Below are 17,752 nucleotides of genomic sequence, written 5' to 3'. Positions count from 1 at the left end.
AGTGTTACTATCCGCGCTGCTTGGCGCAGCGGTCGCTTTATTAATCGCTTTCACGATCTCGTTAACCGGTGGCAGCATGTCTGCTTCAGTGTCCAGACACGACACGGACGGAGGATCGGTGGAGTCGCATGACAGGTAGCCGACACCGTTCAGCAGCATGTAGCTCGTCGTACTGGAGCCGTCCGAGAAGGTAGAGTAGACGTCGTAAAGCACCTGGCTGTTAGCGCCCGATACAGCAGGGTTGATCGACATGGTGAATTCCGACCGGCCGTAGACATTCATCGAGTTGCGCTTGACCGTGAAATCGAACTGAAGACTGGGCCAGTTTGAAGCTGTCTCGGTTTTGGCATTCACGTTAGAAATATGCGTTGAGAGAGCCAACAACACGGTGAACGTCACCGGTATACGTTTAAGCCGCGACGGCATAGTGGAGCCAGTATGGATGAGAGGAGGTCGTGGTGATAGGTGGAAGAATGAGGAATGAGACTATGCCAACTCGGATGTTGGTAGGACTTCATGCTAAGCCAACCGGTTCAGGTACAAGAAGCATGATATGCATCATCAGCTTTCCCCATGATAGGAATGGGTAAAGCTGATGCCTATGCACGATCTGGTCGCTTGTGGTCGGTGGAGTGATCACTGGCAGTGTACTTTTGCAAATTGATCCTCAGCTGTCATTGCACCTGGTTCTACTCGGAAATCCTGAGCCATGGCTTTCATTTGACCCTGTCACACAATGCTGTTGCCATGATACTCGTCTCAATAAAGTATCAAGGAGAAAGTGGGGGCGCTTGCACGCGGAGATGTCCTAACGTCGGCGTCAGCACTATTACTTAAGTACAAGTATTGCTGTATAACCCTTTCGTAAAATTGCTGACAAGCTTCTATTATAAGTTTCAGCCTGGAGAAATAAAGATCAATTCTGATTGGTCAGCGGTTGCAGAAAGGAGAAAATGATGTTTAAATGTAATCTAGGTGGAGAGCCTCGTAGTTTACAGATAAACAGCACGAACAAATGTTACTGCTAGCAATATGGTTCTGCAGCCACCTGATGGTTCTCCGCAATACGGAGTCCGTATTGGGGATTGTCTAAGGAGGGCCATTTCAAATCTATAGCCATTTCAAAAAAAGACCAGCGTGAACAAAACAAAGTCAGTGGTTGGGCGTTTCGACTTCAACCAAATCGGTAGACGAGCACCTGATTCCAAATGTCCGTGTGATCGATACGTGTGGAAATCCAACGACAGCTATTGCATTTTATACCGTCCATCAATGTATATCTCTGACATGCGAATGGTATAGGTGGCTCAAAAGTTAACGTTTGGCTAGCCTCATTCACTTTTATAACCGAGCTCAGCATCACACCTACAGCCACTAAACTAGACCAACGCTTCTTCTAAATGACCGACACGGCCATTCGTAGCTCAAACAGCATCACGGACGCTGAAGTGAGAATGACCTGCTTCGTCATTCCACCACCACCTGAAGAGACGTTTCAGTCGGAGTCTGAAGCTCTTGCCGCTGTGCATCGCTGGAGTAGGCAGCACGGGTTCAACATGACAAAACGGCGTGCATTCTACACTGACGATGCTAAGACCTTCGTCTGGAAAAGAGGCCTCGACTGCGATCGGTCGGATAAGCCGAAAGAGACACAGCACTTGCTGGCTGCAGATCGTGTTAGACCTATGCGAGGGTCGAAAAGAATGGGGTGCAACATGAAGCTTGTCATAAAAGCTGCTTCGGCGTCGGACCCACAAGGGCCGTGGCAGATTGTCCACACCAGAAATGGAAGCCGACTTCACAATCATCCTCCGTCTGAAGATGCCCGTGCTCACGCGTGTCATAGACAACGTGCAGCTGCGAGTACTTCTTTCACCGGGGGCCAAACTGTGCAGTCGCTTGTGGAAGCCCAGACTGCGGCTGGTGTGTCTGTTGCCAGCATTCGTGCTACACTGATGCGAGCGGACCCCAACTCATTTGTCACTCCCAAGGATATCGCAAATACTCAAAATGCTGTGAGACGTCGTGTGATGTCCACGCATACAGTCATGGAGGCTCTTTTCTCGGCTCTTACTGAGGAGGGATTTTTCTTTCGCTACTCCTTAAACGAAGAAACGCTGGAGGTGCGGTATCTCTTCTGGGCTCACCACGGTGTTGGAGATTGGTTCAGGCGGCACCATGACGTCTTGGTCATGGACTGCACGTACAAAACCAATAAGTACAAGATTCCATTGCTCAACATCATAGCTGTGACTGGATTAAACACTGCCTTACCGGTAGCTCAGTGCTGGCTGCCCAGCGAAAAAGAAGAAGACTACACGTGGGCGTTGAACATGCTGTGTCTCTTCATGATCGAAAAAGACGTGGAAGAGCCCAGTGTAGTTCTCACTGACAGAGAGCAGGCTTGCATGAATGCAAACGACCATGTATTCAAAGGAATTCCAGCAATGGTTTGCCGATGACACATGAACAAAAATGTAGAAGCTATGGCCCGGAAGCACCTCGGACAGGTGTCGGTTGTAGATCCGTTCACAGGAATCTCCTCGAAAGAAAATACGTGGGAAACAAACTCTTTCATGACTGCTTTTTTCAAGGCAGTCGATGCCGACACCGAGTCTGAGTTTGAAACGCTCCGAGCAAAGATGAAGGACCACAGTTTGTACCTGGCTTCGTATCTGGACACAACGTGGTGGAAATACAAGGAGAGAATTGTCAAGGCGTGGACAGATAAATATCAACACTTTGGGGTTCGGGATACGTCGATCGTCGAAGGTACACATGCCAAATGTAAGTCGTGGCTCGGCAACAGTCGTGGAGACCTGTACACAGTGTTCAAAAGTCTCTTGCCATGGTGGAAAGGAGCTATATCAGATCTACGACTACTCTCGACACGCAACGCTGTCATCACGCCATTTCTTCTCCAGCCGAGCAGGTATGCTGCTGTGGTGAGGGTAGTCTCAGTTCATGCCCTGATCTTGTCAGAAGCCTTGTGGGGAGATGCGTGCAAGATTGTCTACAACCGACTGAATCGGTCTTCATGTTCGGGGACCTTCAAGTCGATTCATGGGAGGCCATGCTTGCATGATCTCATAGCCATCATAGAATCGAACGGTCGTCTTCGGCTTCTGCCTCAACACTTTGTTAAACACTGGTGGATCAATCGATTTATCCCTGTCAGTCAAGTCCGACGCATATTGGAGCCTGCTTCCATTGTGAGAACAACAAGAACAAGAAATTGAAGCGCCCGATCCACGCATCGGGCCAACATGGGCACGCACAGTACGAGACGCGAAGCTACTTTCAGCGAGCGGATAGATCTAAATCATCCGGCTTCTCCTCCTGGCGCTCTACGCAGCAATGGTGGTCTCAGCCATATAGTTATGCTGCCACCATTGCAGAACGTAGTACCAATGCAAGATCCTGACAATGCGTCGTATGAGCAGCCATACCTTCCGCCTCGTTCTTGGGGGTACGCTGGATGGAGTGAATGAGTTGATAATATTTTTCTGGTAGCAAAATGATATCAACGCAAAATAAGAAAATGTATACTTTTTACAGCTTCAACTTAATAGTTTCTCAGTTCAGGACAGTCATTAAGTGCAAAACAAGTGATGCAGGTGTCCAACCGTGGTATTGCCTTTAAAAGAGACTGTTCTACACTTCTATATCTGCGTGAGGTCGCGAAATGTGAGTGCGATAGGAGCTCGGATTGGTATATCGTTTACCGCACACACTACAGACGCGTAAACCACTTGCTTGATCTTCTCTCTTTCGCTTGTTCCTATTTGCCTACCCGTTCGGATTTTTGGTACAGTAAAACCGATGTGTCCTCATTTTACTGCTTTCAGTCAGCTCTAGGCTACAGAAAGCACAAGTGTAAGTCTTAGGTAAAACACTCGACACAATATCAGGCTCCAAGACATTACGTCACAATATCAGGCTCCAAGACATTTTGTCGTATGCTAGGTAGCAGTGAACTTGAAAGTTTTCAATCGAGTAGGCCATTCCATTATGAATCAGGTCTCCACGAAATATCAGAGCATATCCAACAGGAATCTCCACTTTGCGAGCTTTCGAATCATCACGAATAGTAAAGCAACCGTCGAACACACGCAAACTGGTGCCAGGTTGAAGTGCTAGCAGCATGCTGGCAGGAATACGCTGGTATCGCTTGTTTGATGTGGTATTAACAACCGGCGGTGGGTAGTCCATGTGTGGTTCCTGCTCCACTCCGCCTGGAAGTGATCGCATGTACGAAAACTCGCGAGGAATCCACCGTGGGTCCATATAAGCTGTGCTGGCGCGAAAGGCTCGGCTCAGTTCGTTGATCGCCGCTGACGACTCACGAGGATTTACACGGGATTGGGCCCTAAGGCTGTCGTCGTTTTCAGCCCCGACTTCAGCGAAGACAGATCTGTAGTCACGTTCTTTGGCTTCATTGAGCAGAACCGCCAGAACGCGGTTGGACAAGCCTAGGTATACCACTTGATAACCTCGGTCAGGAAGTGAAGGCTTGGCTCGCTTGGACACCATCTCGAAGTGGGACGGCAACGCTGGTTTGAGACGGAAACGGAGTTGGCGTGGGACGGAAATACCCATCTGAGCCGGAAACGCGCAGCTTTATAGTTGGACTTTGTAAGCAGTCAGAATGAAGCCAGATCTGGTCAGACTTTGTTTTGTTCACGCTGATCTTTTTTTGAAATTGGCTGCAGATTTGAAATGGCCCTCCTTAGACAGGGGAGAAACTAACGAGCGCCCTCATCGGGAGGGCCCTCGCATAAAAAGTACACGATTGGGATAGGCAGAGGAGATAGTCAGTAAGTACCAGTATAATACCGGTTTAAATAGATGTAGACGAACTGCAGACGAACCACAAAAGGTTGTCAAATACAAAGAGCTCACAACGTGTTGTTATCTTACCTCCACCCCAATCTGTGTACGCCCCGCATGACCTAGCTGAAGAAGCGTTGCATCAGTGGGCTAAAGATCACGGTCACGTCGCCGAGTTCGGTAAGAACACTCAGCACTTGACCAAAGAGACCCGAGCGTCCACCATACGAGGTTCAAAACGCTCAGGATGTCCCATGCGCATTGCATTGCATGCTGTCAGCAAGGCAGAAACCGACGGGCCTTGGAAGATTGTTCACACGGCACGGAGCGCTCACCATAACCACGAGCCGTCCCGGGACATTCGTGCAATATCATTGCTGTTACCGGAGCTAATACGGCTCTTCCCGTTGCTCAATGTTGGCTTCTTGGTGAGAAAGAAGAAAACTTCGTTTGGGCTTTCAACATGCTACGTCTCTTCATGATTGAGAACGATATAGACCCTCCTAACGTAAACGTTCACTCCGTATGCCCCTCAGAATCCTCAAGCTTTTGGAGCTCAAGCTGGTGATCAAGTACAGCCTTTCAAATCACCCTTCTTACCAGCGAGGCCGTGGAGGTATGCCGGAAGTGCACTTTACTTAGATCAGAGTGAGCGAGAGGAATAGACGTTGTTTAAACACATTCGTAATTCCATCAATACATTGTGGGTGACACTAATCAACAAACCGCAGAGAAAACGGGTAGTTTTTATACTAAAAAGAAGAATTGTAACGGGAACGCTAATTTGTAACGGGAACGCAGTACCAAAGTTGAAGATCTCGACCAATTAAAAACGAGTAAACATAATTTGTCCAGTCAGGTGAGCTTATCATCTTCCATCCATTTAAGCTAACCGTACGTCTCAATTCTAAGCGGAGTGTTCCCTCATCTTGTGGACTCGTAGCGATCTCTGGTGCTTGAACATCTCATCGCACACCACACATTTGTACTCACCTTCCTCGTACTCACGTTTGCGCTTCTGTTTGTTCGCAGCCCCCTTGGGGTTCTTTTCGCAGTAGAAGCGGTGTTTCCGAATTGCTTGACCCTTCTCCACCTTTTTGCCGCAAAACATACACTCACCGTGTTCAGGAAGTGCGTCTTGAGCGATATATGGTGTCCATTTCAACCATGCGTAGGTAAGGTAGCAGTGAATGCGGTAGTTACTTGTGGTGTACGGCATTCCGTTGTGTATGAGGTCACCTCTGAAGAGAACACAGAATCCAACCGGAATGTCCACGACGCGCGCCTTGGAGTTGTCGCTTGCAGTAAAGGAACCAGCATAGATGCGGAGCTTCGTGCCGGGCTCCAAAGAAAAAATCATGCTGGCTGGAACACCATCCGGGCGAAGGTTACGGGCTCTCACCAAGTCACTCTCTTGGTAGTCTTGGTGGGGCTCCTGTTCTGAGCCCCCAGACATCGACCGCATGAAAGAGAAAACACCAGGCTCCCACCCAGGGTGCAGCATGGTGACAACCACCTTTAGAGTCTTGCTCAACTCCTGTAGAGGCACTGACAGGGTGCGAGAGCTCACGCGCGATTGCTGTCGGAAGTTGTCGTCTTTACCACCCACGCGATTAAAGACACCATTGTACGGACGCGCTTTGGCTTCCGCTAGGAGCGACGGAACTACCGTATCAGGAAGCACAAGGCCCACAGGCAGATAGCCATGCGGAAGCAATGACCCTGTTGGTAGTTTCTCCATTTGAGGCTTTGGAGATCGGAGAGTGGTAGATGTAACGGGAACGCGATTTGTAACGGGAACACGATTAAATCGTGCTCCGATTTTTGTAACGGGAACGCGATTTGTAACGGGAACGGTTTTTAAAACGGGAACGGTTTTTATAACCGGTATTATACTGGTACTTACTGACTATCTCCTCTGCCTATCCCAATCGTGTACTTTTTGTGCGAGGGCCCTCCCGATGAGGGCCCTCGTTATTATAGTTTCTCCCCTTAGACAGTCCCTCCGTATTGATGTGTGTCGCTTGGTTGTTTTCATCGCCATCACGCACTTCGTAGTTGTTCGGAAGACCTGGCTCATTCGACCTTCTTCTGCGTGAAGTACTCACTACGCCGAAGTACACTTCGTTTCTTCTAAAGTAGAATGTCCTCGCCGCTGAGTGTGGTGCTCCTATTCGTTGCACTCTTTGCACTATCAGTGCAGAGTAAGACTGCAATCAACAGCACGACGCAATGGCCATCGCTGCGATTTCACTTCGTAGTCAAGCGCGACTCCATGAAGGTGCACGGCCAATCGGACTTCTCCATGTACGCCAACCCCATTATTTCGAACACAGCGGACAGTGTACTCTACAACGTGTTCGCGACGTTTACAGAAGCCTCAACGCTATTCAACTACACACTTATCAATGGTGTCGCCCACACCACGACCACTCCCTATTCCGGCAGCTCCAAGGCCTCTACATCCGTAAGCTGCGTAGACGCAGAATCGAGTAAACTCCCTGATATCAACGCTATCGTCAGCGCTTTGAGCAACGCTAAAGGGACGTCAACTCCGAAAGGGATTACCTGTGATAGTGGGAGTGGGTATAAGGTCACGGTTAAAGGCGTTGACTTCGCCTTATGTGCTTTGGGGTCCACTGGATTCACATTGCACGGAACTGATATGGATATCGACGTCGAGTTCCTCGAAAGTCCCATCGACATTGTCGTTCCCACTCCCAAAGCTAATACGGAATGCGAGAAAGTAGCGTCACCGAGTTCGGTTACCGTAACCAGTAAGCTGTTACTTACGGGACATTATTTTTCGGGCACAGTAAGAAACTTGAAGGCTACGAGTTTCTCGTTTCGGGACAAGTCCACGTGCTCTTGTAAGTCGACACCGCGTCCGTGTGTCTTCATCCACGGTCTTGGTGTTAAAGATGAAATGCCCGAGAACCAAGACGAACTTACGGATTATTGGGGAAAATACTTAGCTGGACATGGACCATGTTGCTCGTCCATCAAGTTTTCGCATCTGAACACAGTAGACAGCACCTGGACAGATCCAACTCTGCAGGATAAAGTATGCAACCGCGCATTAACAGCAAGCAACACCAGCAAGGACGCGGTAATCAGCGACACTATCGTCGTCACGCACTCTATGGGAAATGTCATGTTCGCTGGAGCGCTCTCTACCGGTAAATGCAAGCTTGATGCGAGCTCAACGTGGGTGGGAATGGCTGGCCCCATGATGGGGAGCATATGTTCGGACTTTGTCCAGGACTCGTGTGCTGGTAAAACGAATATTGTGTGGGAGAAGATTGGGAATATTACGGGACGATGCCCTCCGAACACAGCGTTAAAGTCGTTAGCGTATGAGGGCGGAAGCTACAGCTCTGAGGCAGTGACTGCAGCGTATAAAGCGGCTCAAGAGGTGTACCGGACGAATGTATCGGCTCTAATGTGCGGCAGGTCAAGCTCTGGACTGATATCGAAGTATCAAGCTCAGTTCTGGGGGCTTAGCACGATGGTCCCTCATAAGTCCAAGTTGAATGATGGAATGGTGGAATTCCAGAGCTGTGCTGCGGGATTTCCCGAATCCAAGTTTGGAGCTAACTACCGCGATCGTTTCTACGTGACGAAACTCAACCATTACGACATGCAGTTTCGAGCTGGCGATTCGCTGCTAGACGAAGAGAAAATGCCTCTGAAGTGGTTTGACTGCCTTTTGTAGTTGGTGCTGAGCTTGTTACAAAATATAGAGGTGTTTGCGTTTGGATACGGGGTCAATGGTCAAACGCTAACTTTTAGGGTATATTTTTCACTAGAAAAAACTGGTGTTTCATACTTGAAAAATAATACAAGTCTCGTTGCAGTATTAATACATCAAACTCGAGCTTAAAGCCTAAAAGCATACCTTACAGATCTCAGTGTATACAAAAAGTGCTACTAGTTATTCTAAAACATTGATAAGGCCTGGAGTTTAAACGTGAAAAAATGAAAAAGACATATGATGCTTTAAGAAGTTACTGCAGGAGTAAGCTATAACTTATCAAAAAAAAATGTATTAGTCACAGCCAAGAGCACACAAGTCCAACTCCTCATTTGCATAATCTGTCGTCGATCGAACTACTTGTGGGCTTGTTCGGCCAAGTTTCTCGATGTCATTTTCCGTTTGATCGCTGAGAATAATACTGGTGTCTACGGGCCCATTCCTACCAAAAAGATGCGCTTTACCTGCTTCCTAATCCTGCTCGTTACTATGTTCGCCACAAGCAGCAAGAGCTTCGCTGGCGCCTTCGAGATTGGTCCAAGCCGTAACATCGCTCGTGCGTCCGACGTCAAGCTCGTCGACAGTGTTCGTCGTCTCAGGGGGTATGAGAAGCTGAATAAAGAAGAGAGGATAGCAACTGTAGCTGCGGTCGCTGCGGTACATCTGGGTCGTACGAATTCTATGCAATCGTCACAGATTGCGCATTCGGCGGGAAAATATGTCCCGATGTCGAAGTGGGAGGTGGGTGTGCTTGCTCTGCTGGCTGCTGGAGCGGTATCTGGCACTGCTTATGGCCTTTATAAACTAGCGCGGTCAGCCGAATAAAAAGAGTAAGAGCTTATACAGCAAAAAATAAGCACTTTTAAGTATCGTTTAACATGAACAATAAAAAACTCGAAAGTACTCGCTTCTTTTCAACGGAGGTACCTTTACCCCACATTGCCGCGAATGAGGTACTCCTTGTAAGCAGCTTCCAAAGCGCTCACTAATACCATACCAAATCGACCACCGAGGACAAAAATGTTGTGTCACAGATAGCAGTGCATTATTTGTTATACCACACACACGGTAGATTCTGAAGTACAAAAACATACTTTGGCTATTATCGTAATATAAATAAAAAAACAGTTTGACATAACTGTACGTAAAACGGTCGCAATACGTAATGAAATGCAAAACCTTATCTCTAAACATTTTCGACCAGGACAAAGTCGAGCTTCGCCGGATTAAGCTCTAATTTTTAAATCGTTTTTCGCTATCAATACTAACGAGTCACTACACCGTTAGGTAGATAAAATCGATTAACGTAGGAGGATTGAGGTTTCGTGTTGTGATGCATCTACGACCCGACCGTTTTACTAGCTGGAGTTTATGGAGTTGGAGCAAGGAATTTACAAAAATCCGGATTAGCCTACAATATATCTCCGTGGATGCTCCTATACTTACCTCAAGTGGAGCTATAAGGGGTCGGTCTTGCTTCGTGGCCCTCTAGAAACCGCTTACAAGTACACAGTGCGCGCCGTAAATATGATCGCACCCCTAATTCCGGGTTAATTTTGCTAAAAAAAAGGCGTTTTTAGCTCTGAAACTGGTTGGTGAGCTAATGATATTTTTTGTTTACCAGTAGGACGACTTGGGCCGGGGACAAAAAAGTCTGTGCCCATACGTGTCTTTTAGCTTTCTACCGAGTTAAGTAAGCCATGCGGTACATCAAAATACACCCTGTTATGCTCTTTAGCGTGGAGGCTTTTGCCTGTCCGAGAATAGATAAGCGGTTGGAGGTCATCCTGCTTCTTCAAAAGCCTGAGGAATGTACTACCTATGTGTCTCAACATCGGCTACTCGAAAGATCCGTGCGCCTGCTAACTTACTGTCATCTGAAGTTTTCTCGCCTACACGGGCGTGTGTGCCGGTAAGATCCTATGCTCAGTGCGGTATCATTCCATAGTAAAAGAGGTGTACTTATGCGCGACTAGGGATGGGGACATAGAAAACGTAAACTATAAAACAAAACAAAAAAATAGACTAGACGTAAGGTTAACGTTTTCGAGACGTAACAGAGGATTCGAAATCTGCTTTGGACCAGAGCCTCTGTCTACTCCTATCGCTGGAGCAGAATCTAGAGCAAATTGACCGGGGATACAGCTTGCTCAACCAGCCACCACTGAAGAAGACACACCTCCACCATCGTCACCTCCTCCACTTCCGCTGTTCAAGATGCCACGTGTTCATAAGCAAGAATACTGGTCATTCGTTCGTCTTGTAGCGCCCAGCACAAAGATGCCACCAGGCCAAACGGCTTGGAAAACAATGGATGCAGAATTAGCCTACTGTCTCAAGTGCGAAATTACGTTTAAGTACAAGTCCGGAAGTAGTGCAAGTAATCGCAATCACATGACCCATGAACATCCCCTCGAACTCGGAAATGCTGGCCAGGACACGGCCGTTAAGCGCGTGACGAACGCACTCGCTTCAAAGCGTGAATCAAGTGCGGTGATCTTCTTTCCAACAAAGAGAAGAAAGAAGATCAACCCAGCTGAAGAAGAGATGACTACTCGAGCGCTGATTGAATGCACATTTGCCTTACCAATATTACATTATCACCTCTTTCTTCGCGCTTCATCAAAGGCTCCTACGGTAATTATCTATCACACAGTCTTCCATCACTGTAGCACATTATGAAGGTGGAGGTGGAGCTCGTCGCTGATGCCGTGTCGCAGCCTCCTTCGTCGAGTCGAACAGCCCGAGGTCTCCTTGCCCTATCTCGGGAGCCTTCTCGATGCTCTCCTGCGAGTTTTTCTGCTGCTCGTCAAATAAAGCCTACCTGTGAAATAGCATAAATAAACGAAAGACTTATCACAATGATGGACGTAAACTTTACGTAAGAAAAACGCGAACGGGAACTTTTCGACGGGAACGGGAGCCACCAAATCCTTACGTTAAATCCGTTAACGTCCTCATCCCTATGCGCGACACGGGTAGCATTTGTATATTTTGCTGATCAAACACAGGTATTGTCTCACTGTATTCAGGTATTACTTTTCATTACTTATAAACGTTATGGATATTTATATCCGGGTTATGATTTTGCGTAAATTGAAATACCAGCCGAAATGAAAATATTGTACCCATAGCAAAGACATTGCTTGATCGGATGCTGAGCATGCGCTTCGCCATCGATGACGGCACGATACCACCAAAAAAAAATCAGTTGCTGGAGGACCATATTAAAATTTGCCTTTCAGCAAGAACAAGCCATCCCACCTATCGTCGTCACGCAAACAATGCGCTCAACTTCCGCTCTTCTCTTCACTGCAACCATTCTCCACGCTTGTAACGACGTTCTGTCAGCTGTTGCGGACAAGGACACATCCAAGCTTGACAAGGCACTAGCGCCTACATCAATTCTGCTGGCTCCTTCCCATCGAAGCTGACGACGGAAAGCGGCTTCTGAGAACGAACAGAATAAGTGACATTGTCGACGATCGTATGGGCGATGACGACATTAAGAACGCCACCGATGGAGAAGAAAGAGACGGGACAATAAGAACGCCAGCTCAGAGGATCATGAAAGGCTGTCGAAGGGCACTACGCCGGACCAGGTGAAAACCAAGTTGAGCATCTCAAGTCATACTCCCAATGACAGCGCGGTTTATGCTCTAAACACAAACTTCCTCGCGTCGCACATGAAAGCGCATCACATCGTGAAACGCGTTTAGTTTCATGAAGAGCTATTTGATGCTGCCATTCATTTCCCAAGACACGGAATCGCTTTTATGTTTTACACTACTTCACCTTCCATCCCGTTGAATGGAGTTTTTTTTGTTTTTTATAATACTGTAGTCAACATTGTAGGACTTGGTCCTTAAAAAAATTAGTGATGTTATTGCTAATTACCCAAGGTAGATTCTTTATTACAATCCTTATCTACCTAAGACCTGCATGTATTCCAGCAGAGAAAGCATGTACAGCTTACTCGATTTTATATAAATGGAATCATCGAATTATTAATAAAACGAGGCGACAAAAGCCGATTTGAAAAATTTCATCCGAGGGAGGCCATTATGAATTTTTTGGGATACCTCGCGTAAGCGCGATGTAGAAAACAAAAATTAAACCCGATACTTATGTGCTGCACCCAGCACATCATTAAAATGTGACCAATCAGAACCCTTTTGTTGCTCTTTATTTTAATGACCCCCCCTGTAAAAAATCGACTTAGAACATCGGGTACAGTGTACCATCCAGTTCTGGTATACTACTGGTATCGAGGTTAGAAAAATATTCGATCAACACTACCGGTATCACCGGCGCCTTCTCGTTTGTGCTCTGATTTGCTGACGTGTAACATACCGTGCTCCGATGCTTTTGTATGGAGAAAAAAATGGAGTGCCAAATGTGCCAAAGCACAAAGATAAGAAGATAGGCGATCGAGGATTCAAACGGCAAAACTCTCCTTTCACGAACTGAACTTCGATCCAAAACTTCACTCGTGTTTTCAATTGCTACTCAGTTTTCTTTTACCGAGTCAGGTTGCAAGACTTCTATCGTCCATCTCAACGTTGTGGGGTCATGGCGTCTACTCTTTCAGGTATAATAGTCGCCTCTGCGGTGATGCTGGTACTCTTCGTACACGTTGCTGTTGCTCAGCCAAACGATTGGCCGTCGCTACGCTTCCACTTCACACTCAAGCGCAGCTCCATGAAGGTCCATGGCGAGACCGACTTCTCCATGTACGCCAATCCGATCCTGTCCGATAGCGACGACAAAGTTCTCTACGACGTCTTCGCTTCGTTCACGGACGACACGACACTGTACAACTATACACTGATCGACGGAGCTGCTTACGCGTCAACCACTCCATTTTCAAGCAGCCTATCAGATAAGGACAAGGTTACTCCGTCTGTGGACTGTGTGGACTCGGAATCTGGCACTCTGCCAGCCATTAACGCTATCGTTACTGCGATTAATAAGGCTACTGCTGTATCCAGTGTGAAGGGCGCGGGGAGTGACGCTATATCTGGGTTTCATTGCCGGAAATTATTCCCGGAAAGATGAGATGGAGGTCGTCTGCGTGGTATAATAGCAACCGAAAACCATATTCCCCCCCTCATTTCCAATGCACGTTTCGTGGATGTAAATGCCCAAAAATGAGCAGGTTCGCACACCACCAGTCTGGTTGTGTGGTGTCCTGGTGGCACCAGAACTTCGAAGGATCAACAGACTTCAATACAGCTTCCTGCACATAAATATTTGCTCTGTCAAGCGCTACTCGCCTGTTGTGCAAGAAAAAGTAGAAACAATTGTGAAGATAAAACAACAAATAATTTGGTTGTGACGTTAGAAGTCGCGGAAGTGTGCAACTTGCCATCAACGAATCGTAGATTGATGGAGGCAGCGTGTCGTATACCTCCTCTTCCTTCGAGGGTCGGGTAGTCCGCGGCTGTTCAGGGAGTACAGTCTTGTTCAGTGGCTGCAGGAACGGTAGATAGGAACACGAGAGAGTTGAAAATAAAAGTTTGTTGATTGGCTTGGCTTCCTCTTGAGTAGAAGGAAGGAAATATAAGACTGAGAGCTAACCGGAAGAGAGGCCTAACACCTTCTCGACCTTACATACACTACACTACATACAAAAAAAGGAAGGATTCACTTCGTTTGTTGTCGGCCTTCGTGGGACAACGGAGAGCTTCTGGGAAGGGGCTTGATGTCGCGAGGTGCTTTTGGTCCCACGACGCCAAGACTCCGGCGTTCTGGGGTCCCCTTATAGGACCACCCTAACGGGCTCGGTCAAGGGTACGTGCGAGGTTGAGTTCAACGGGAACCACCCTGACGGGACGGCGGGGCGAGGAGTGATTCCAGGGTCTCGGGTCATCCTGACGGGAGGCAGAGCTCCTGGAATGACCCCTCCGTTCCCGGGTACAGGACATCCTCCCCGACTTGTCGTTCGTCGTCCTCGGCGAACGGTTCCTCTTCGTACATCTCTCACGTTAGTACTATAGACTCCGTCGTTAGCAACTTCTTCAGACAGGGGAGGTTGGAACGCTTCGTGGTAGTCCTCGGAGCGGTCCTCAACGTAGTTAGGGTCGGCGGCTTGAAAGTCATATAGCACCTCGACATCGTCGTCGACCCGCAGACGTTCGATGCTCCGAGCCTCGGCCATACTACGTTGAGAAGCGTTGCGGCGGGTACTCGTCAATGCTAGTTCGACCAGTACCTTAGGGGAGACAGATCGGAGGGGGCCCCCCTCATCGTATTGACGACAAGCGTGAGATACCACACCAGCGACCACCACGACAAGAGTTATTGATTCGTACCATTCCAGAACCGTTCCTCACTGGATGAGAGTAAGAGTACTGGCATCGTCTTCCTTTTTAAGTTTCTTTTTGTTTTTCACCACGATTCGTCCCCACTTGTTGTTTTCGTTTTTTTTTCTTGAGATCGCGGGAAGATTGTTTTTCTTTTTGGTATGTAGGAGATCAGCCACTTGTGAAGTAGAATCCAAAAATATACAAAGTCGTAAGAAGTGTTCTTCAGGACACTTTCGAGGGAGGCGGGGTCGTGAGTTTACTCTGGCTCATTGGATCGACCCGCCACGATTCCCCCTCCCTAGAAGAGTAGCTCTTCTTCGTCAACGGCGGCGTTAGCGTCTTCCAACCGCGCGCTGCGACGTAGTTCTGGTAGGTCTCCCTCCCGACGACGGGTTTCTTCGAACGCCTTGATCAGAGCAGCGTAGGTGGGCAATAGTGTGTTTCGTGGTCTCCAAAGAGTCTCGTAGGTAGCTAACAACACCAGGAACTGCTCTTCACGGTTCTTTTTGCGTCGGGCGATTATGTCGATCACAGAGCAAGGAACTCCGGTCAGGGCCGTCTCTTCCCCTCCAATCAGAAGTCTATCTACGAAGCTAGTAGAGGGGAGGTCCTCTTCAGATAGAGGTCCGTCGTCGTCTACACCCGGACTCGACTGGACTCCCTCGGGTACTTCAGAAGGGAACAGTCGACTCCATCGCCCTTGGAAACGTTTCAACCTATTGACGTTAATGGTCACGACCCGATTGGGGTGAGAAGGGATGGCTACTCGATAGGAGTTCTCTCCCACGATCCCGACCACACGGTACGGACCATGCCACGCGAAAGCGAGCTTCTTCGTGGTCTTTTCCCCGCGACGAGCTCGAAAGTACTGGTATACCCACACCGGGTCTCCCTCCTTGAACTTAATCGGTACTTGGTTGCTCAGTCGTTGCTCGTGTCTGCCCTGGGCCTTCAAGAGTTGGCGCTCTACTAATCGTCTCGTATCCCGTAGAGATAAGAATAGCTTTCGTCTGTAGCTAGCGACTTCGTTACTCTTCCATACGTTGTTCGTGTTGAGAAACGCGAGGTCCAGAGGTAACACCGGGTCCCGGCCATACAGGCTGAAGAATGGTGAGTCCTTAAGGGCCTCGTGATACGACGAACGATATGCGAACAGTACTCGGGGAGGATATAAGTCCCAGTCGTTCTGAGCTTCGTTGACATACATCTTCAGCATCCCGATCAGCGTGCCGTTGAAGCGTTCGACTAGCCCCTGAGTCTGAGGATGGTAAGCAGCTCCAAACAACTTCATGATCCCGAGTGTATCGTAGAAGGATCGTGCCAGGTTCGAGATGAAGTTGGATCCTTGGTCGCTCAGTAGTTTCTCGGGGACTCCGTGCCGCGAGATCACTTCGTTCACCATAACTTCCACGAACGTTACAGTGTCCAAGCGGGCCACTGGGAACGCTTCGACCCATCGAGTGAAATAGTCAGCGAAGACGAGTATGAACTTGTTGCCTCAAGGAGTAGCCACTAAGGGACCTATGGCGTCCACCACTAATAGCGAGAAAGGTCCCGATAGTTCCTGTACGGGCAACCTCTGCATTCGGCCATTTCTCCAAGGGCGATAGCCTTTACCACTGCCGCACACGGTGCATTCCCGAACATATTCGGCCACATCCTTCTTCCACCCGTGCCAGTAAGCGTGCTTGCGCACTTTGTCGAGCGTCTTCGTAACTCCGACATGAGCGGCAAGTACATCCTTATGACAGTGATGTAGTACCATCGATATGAAAGGCAGGGGAATCACAGGAACTTCAAAAGTAGACGCCGGTCCAGCGCGAGCCTTCAAGTGTACGCGACGCATGAGTACTCCGTTCTTTACCGAGTAGTTAGGCGCCATCAGCAGGAATTTGGTGCGCATTTGAGGGTCCAGAGCTAGAGCTCCATCGCTAAGGAACGCTATCATAGCTTAGATCCAGGGTGTCCTCTTCTGTTCTTCCACGAAGCGAGTTTGTTGTAACCCGAACACATCAACGGGGGACACTAGGAGTTGGTCGGTAACCTCTTCTTCGTCGGGGAACGGCTCGGGTCTAGCTTCGCCAGCGTCCTCGGGCAAGGTCCCTGAAGGGAGCAGAGTCGAGTCGAGAGTCGTAGTCTCCTTGACTTCGACAGTACAAGGAGGGGGCTCATCAGCATCGTTGAGTAGCTCCGCCATAGAGATAGCATTGATGGTTTGGGTATACAGCCTGGACAGACCATCCGCATGACCCATCGAAGTACCAGGCTTGGGGAACACGTTGAAACGTAATTGAGACAACTCCATGGCCCACCTAGCCAGCTTAGCGTTGCTCGTACGATTAGTTTCGTTGAATACCCACGTCAAAGCTTTGTGGTCCGTGTATAGGTCGAACTCGCAACGGTCCAGGTAGCAGCGGAACTTGCGCGTGGCCCAAACGATACCCCAGCACTCGATCTCCGACGTACCGTCCTCCTTATGGACCCAGTTCTTCTCGGAGCCAACTAGTAGCTTGCTCGCATAGGCCACGACTCTCTCGCGCCCCTCCACGGTTTGCATCAAGCACGCCCCTACAGCGAGCTTAGACGAGTCCACATATAGAAGGAAGCGCTTCGAAAAGTCGGGATACACCAGGATGGGAGGTTCCACCAGCTTACGCTTTAGTTGCAGGAAAGCGGCCTCGCAGTCGTCGCTCCAGAAGAATCGGGCCCCTTTCATCTTAAGCCGTTCGATTGGGGCCGATATGGCTGCGTATCCCGGGATGTACCGCCTGAAGTAACTAGTCAAACCCAGGAGCGCCCTCACAGTGTGCAAGTCGTGCGGTCTGAGCACGTTCATCACCGACTTGACCTTTTCGGGGTT

At 48.7% G+C, this 17,752-nt stretch overlaps 2 protein-coding genes across 2 annotated transcripts; both read left to right on the top strand.

The window, feature by feature from the left end:
* Positions 1-7,495: 7,495 nt before the first annotated feature.
* Positions 7,496-8,545, top strand: PITG_14798 (uncharacterized protein; the record flags this gene model as incomplete). Its single annotated transcript, XM_002898959.1, has 2 exons — positions 7,496-7,614; positions 7,669-8,545. The coding sequence occupies 2 exons, from the start codon at positions 7,496-7,498 to the stop codon at positions 8,543-8,545; spliced, it is 996 nt and encodes a 331-aa protein (XP_002899005.1).
* A 492-nt stretch (positions 8,546-9,037) lies between these two features.
* PITG_14797 (secreted RxLR effector peptide protein, putative) lies at positions 9,038-9,409 on the top strand (the record flags this gene model as incomplete). Its single annotated transcript, XM_002898958.2, has 1 exon — positions 9,038-9,409. One exon carries the CDS (start codon positions 9,038-9,040, stop codon positions 9,407-9,409), a length of 372 nt encoding a protein of 123 aa, XP_002899004.1.
* Positions 9,410-17,752: the final 8,343 nt, after the last annotated feature.

The sequence above is a fragment of the Phytophthora infestans genome, genomic scaffold (genome assembly GCF_000142945.1).
Source record: "Phytophthora infestans T30-4 supercont1.33 genomic scaffold, whole genome shotgun sequence".
Taxonomy (NCBI): domain Eukaryota; phylum Oomycota; class Peronosporomycetes; order Peronosporales; family Peronosporaceae; genus Phytophthora; species Phytophthora infestans.
This window is presented reverse-complemented; position numbering and strand designations above follow the sequence as displayed.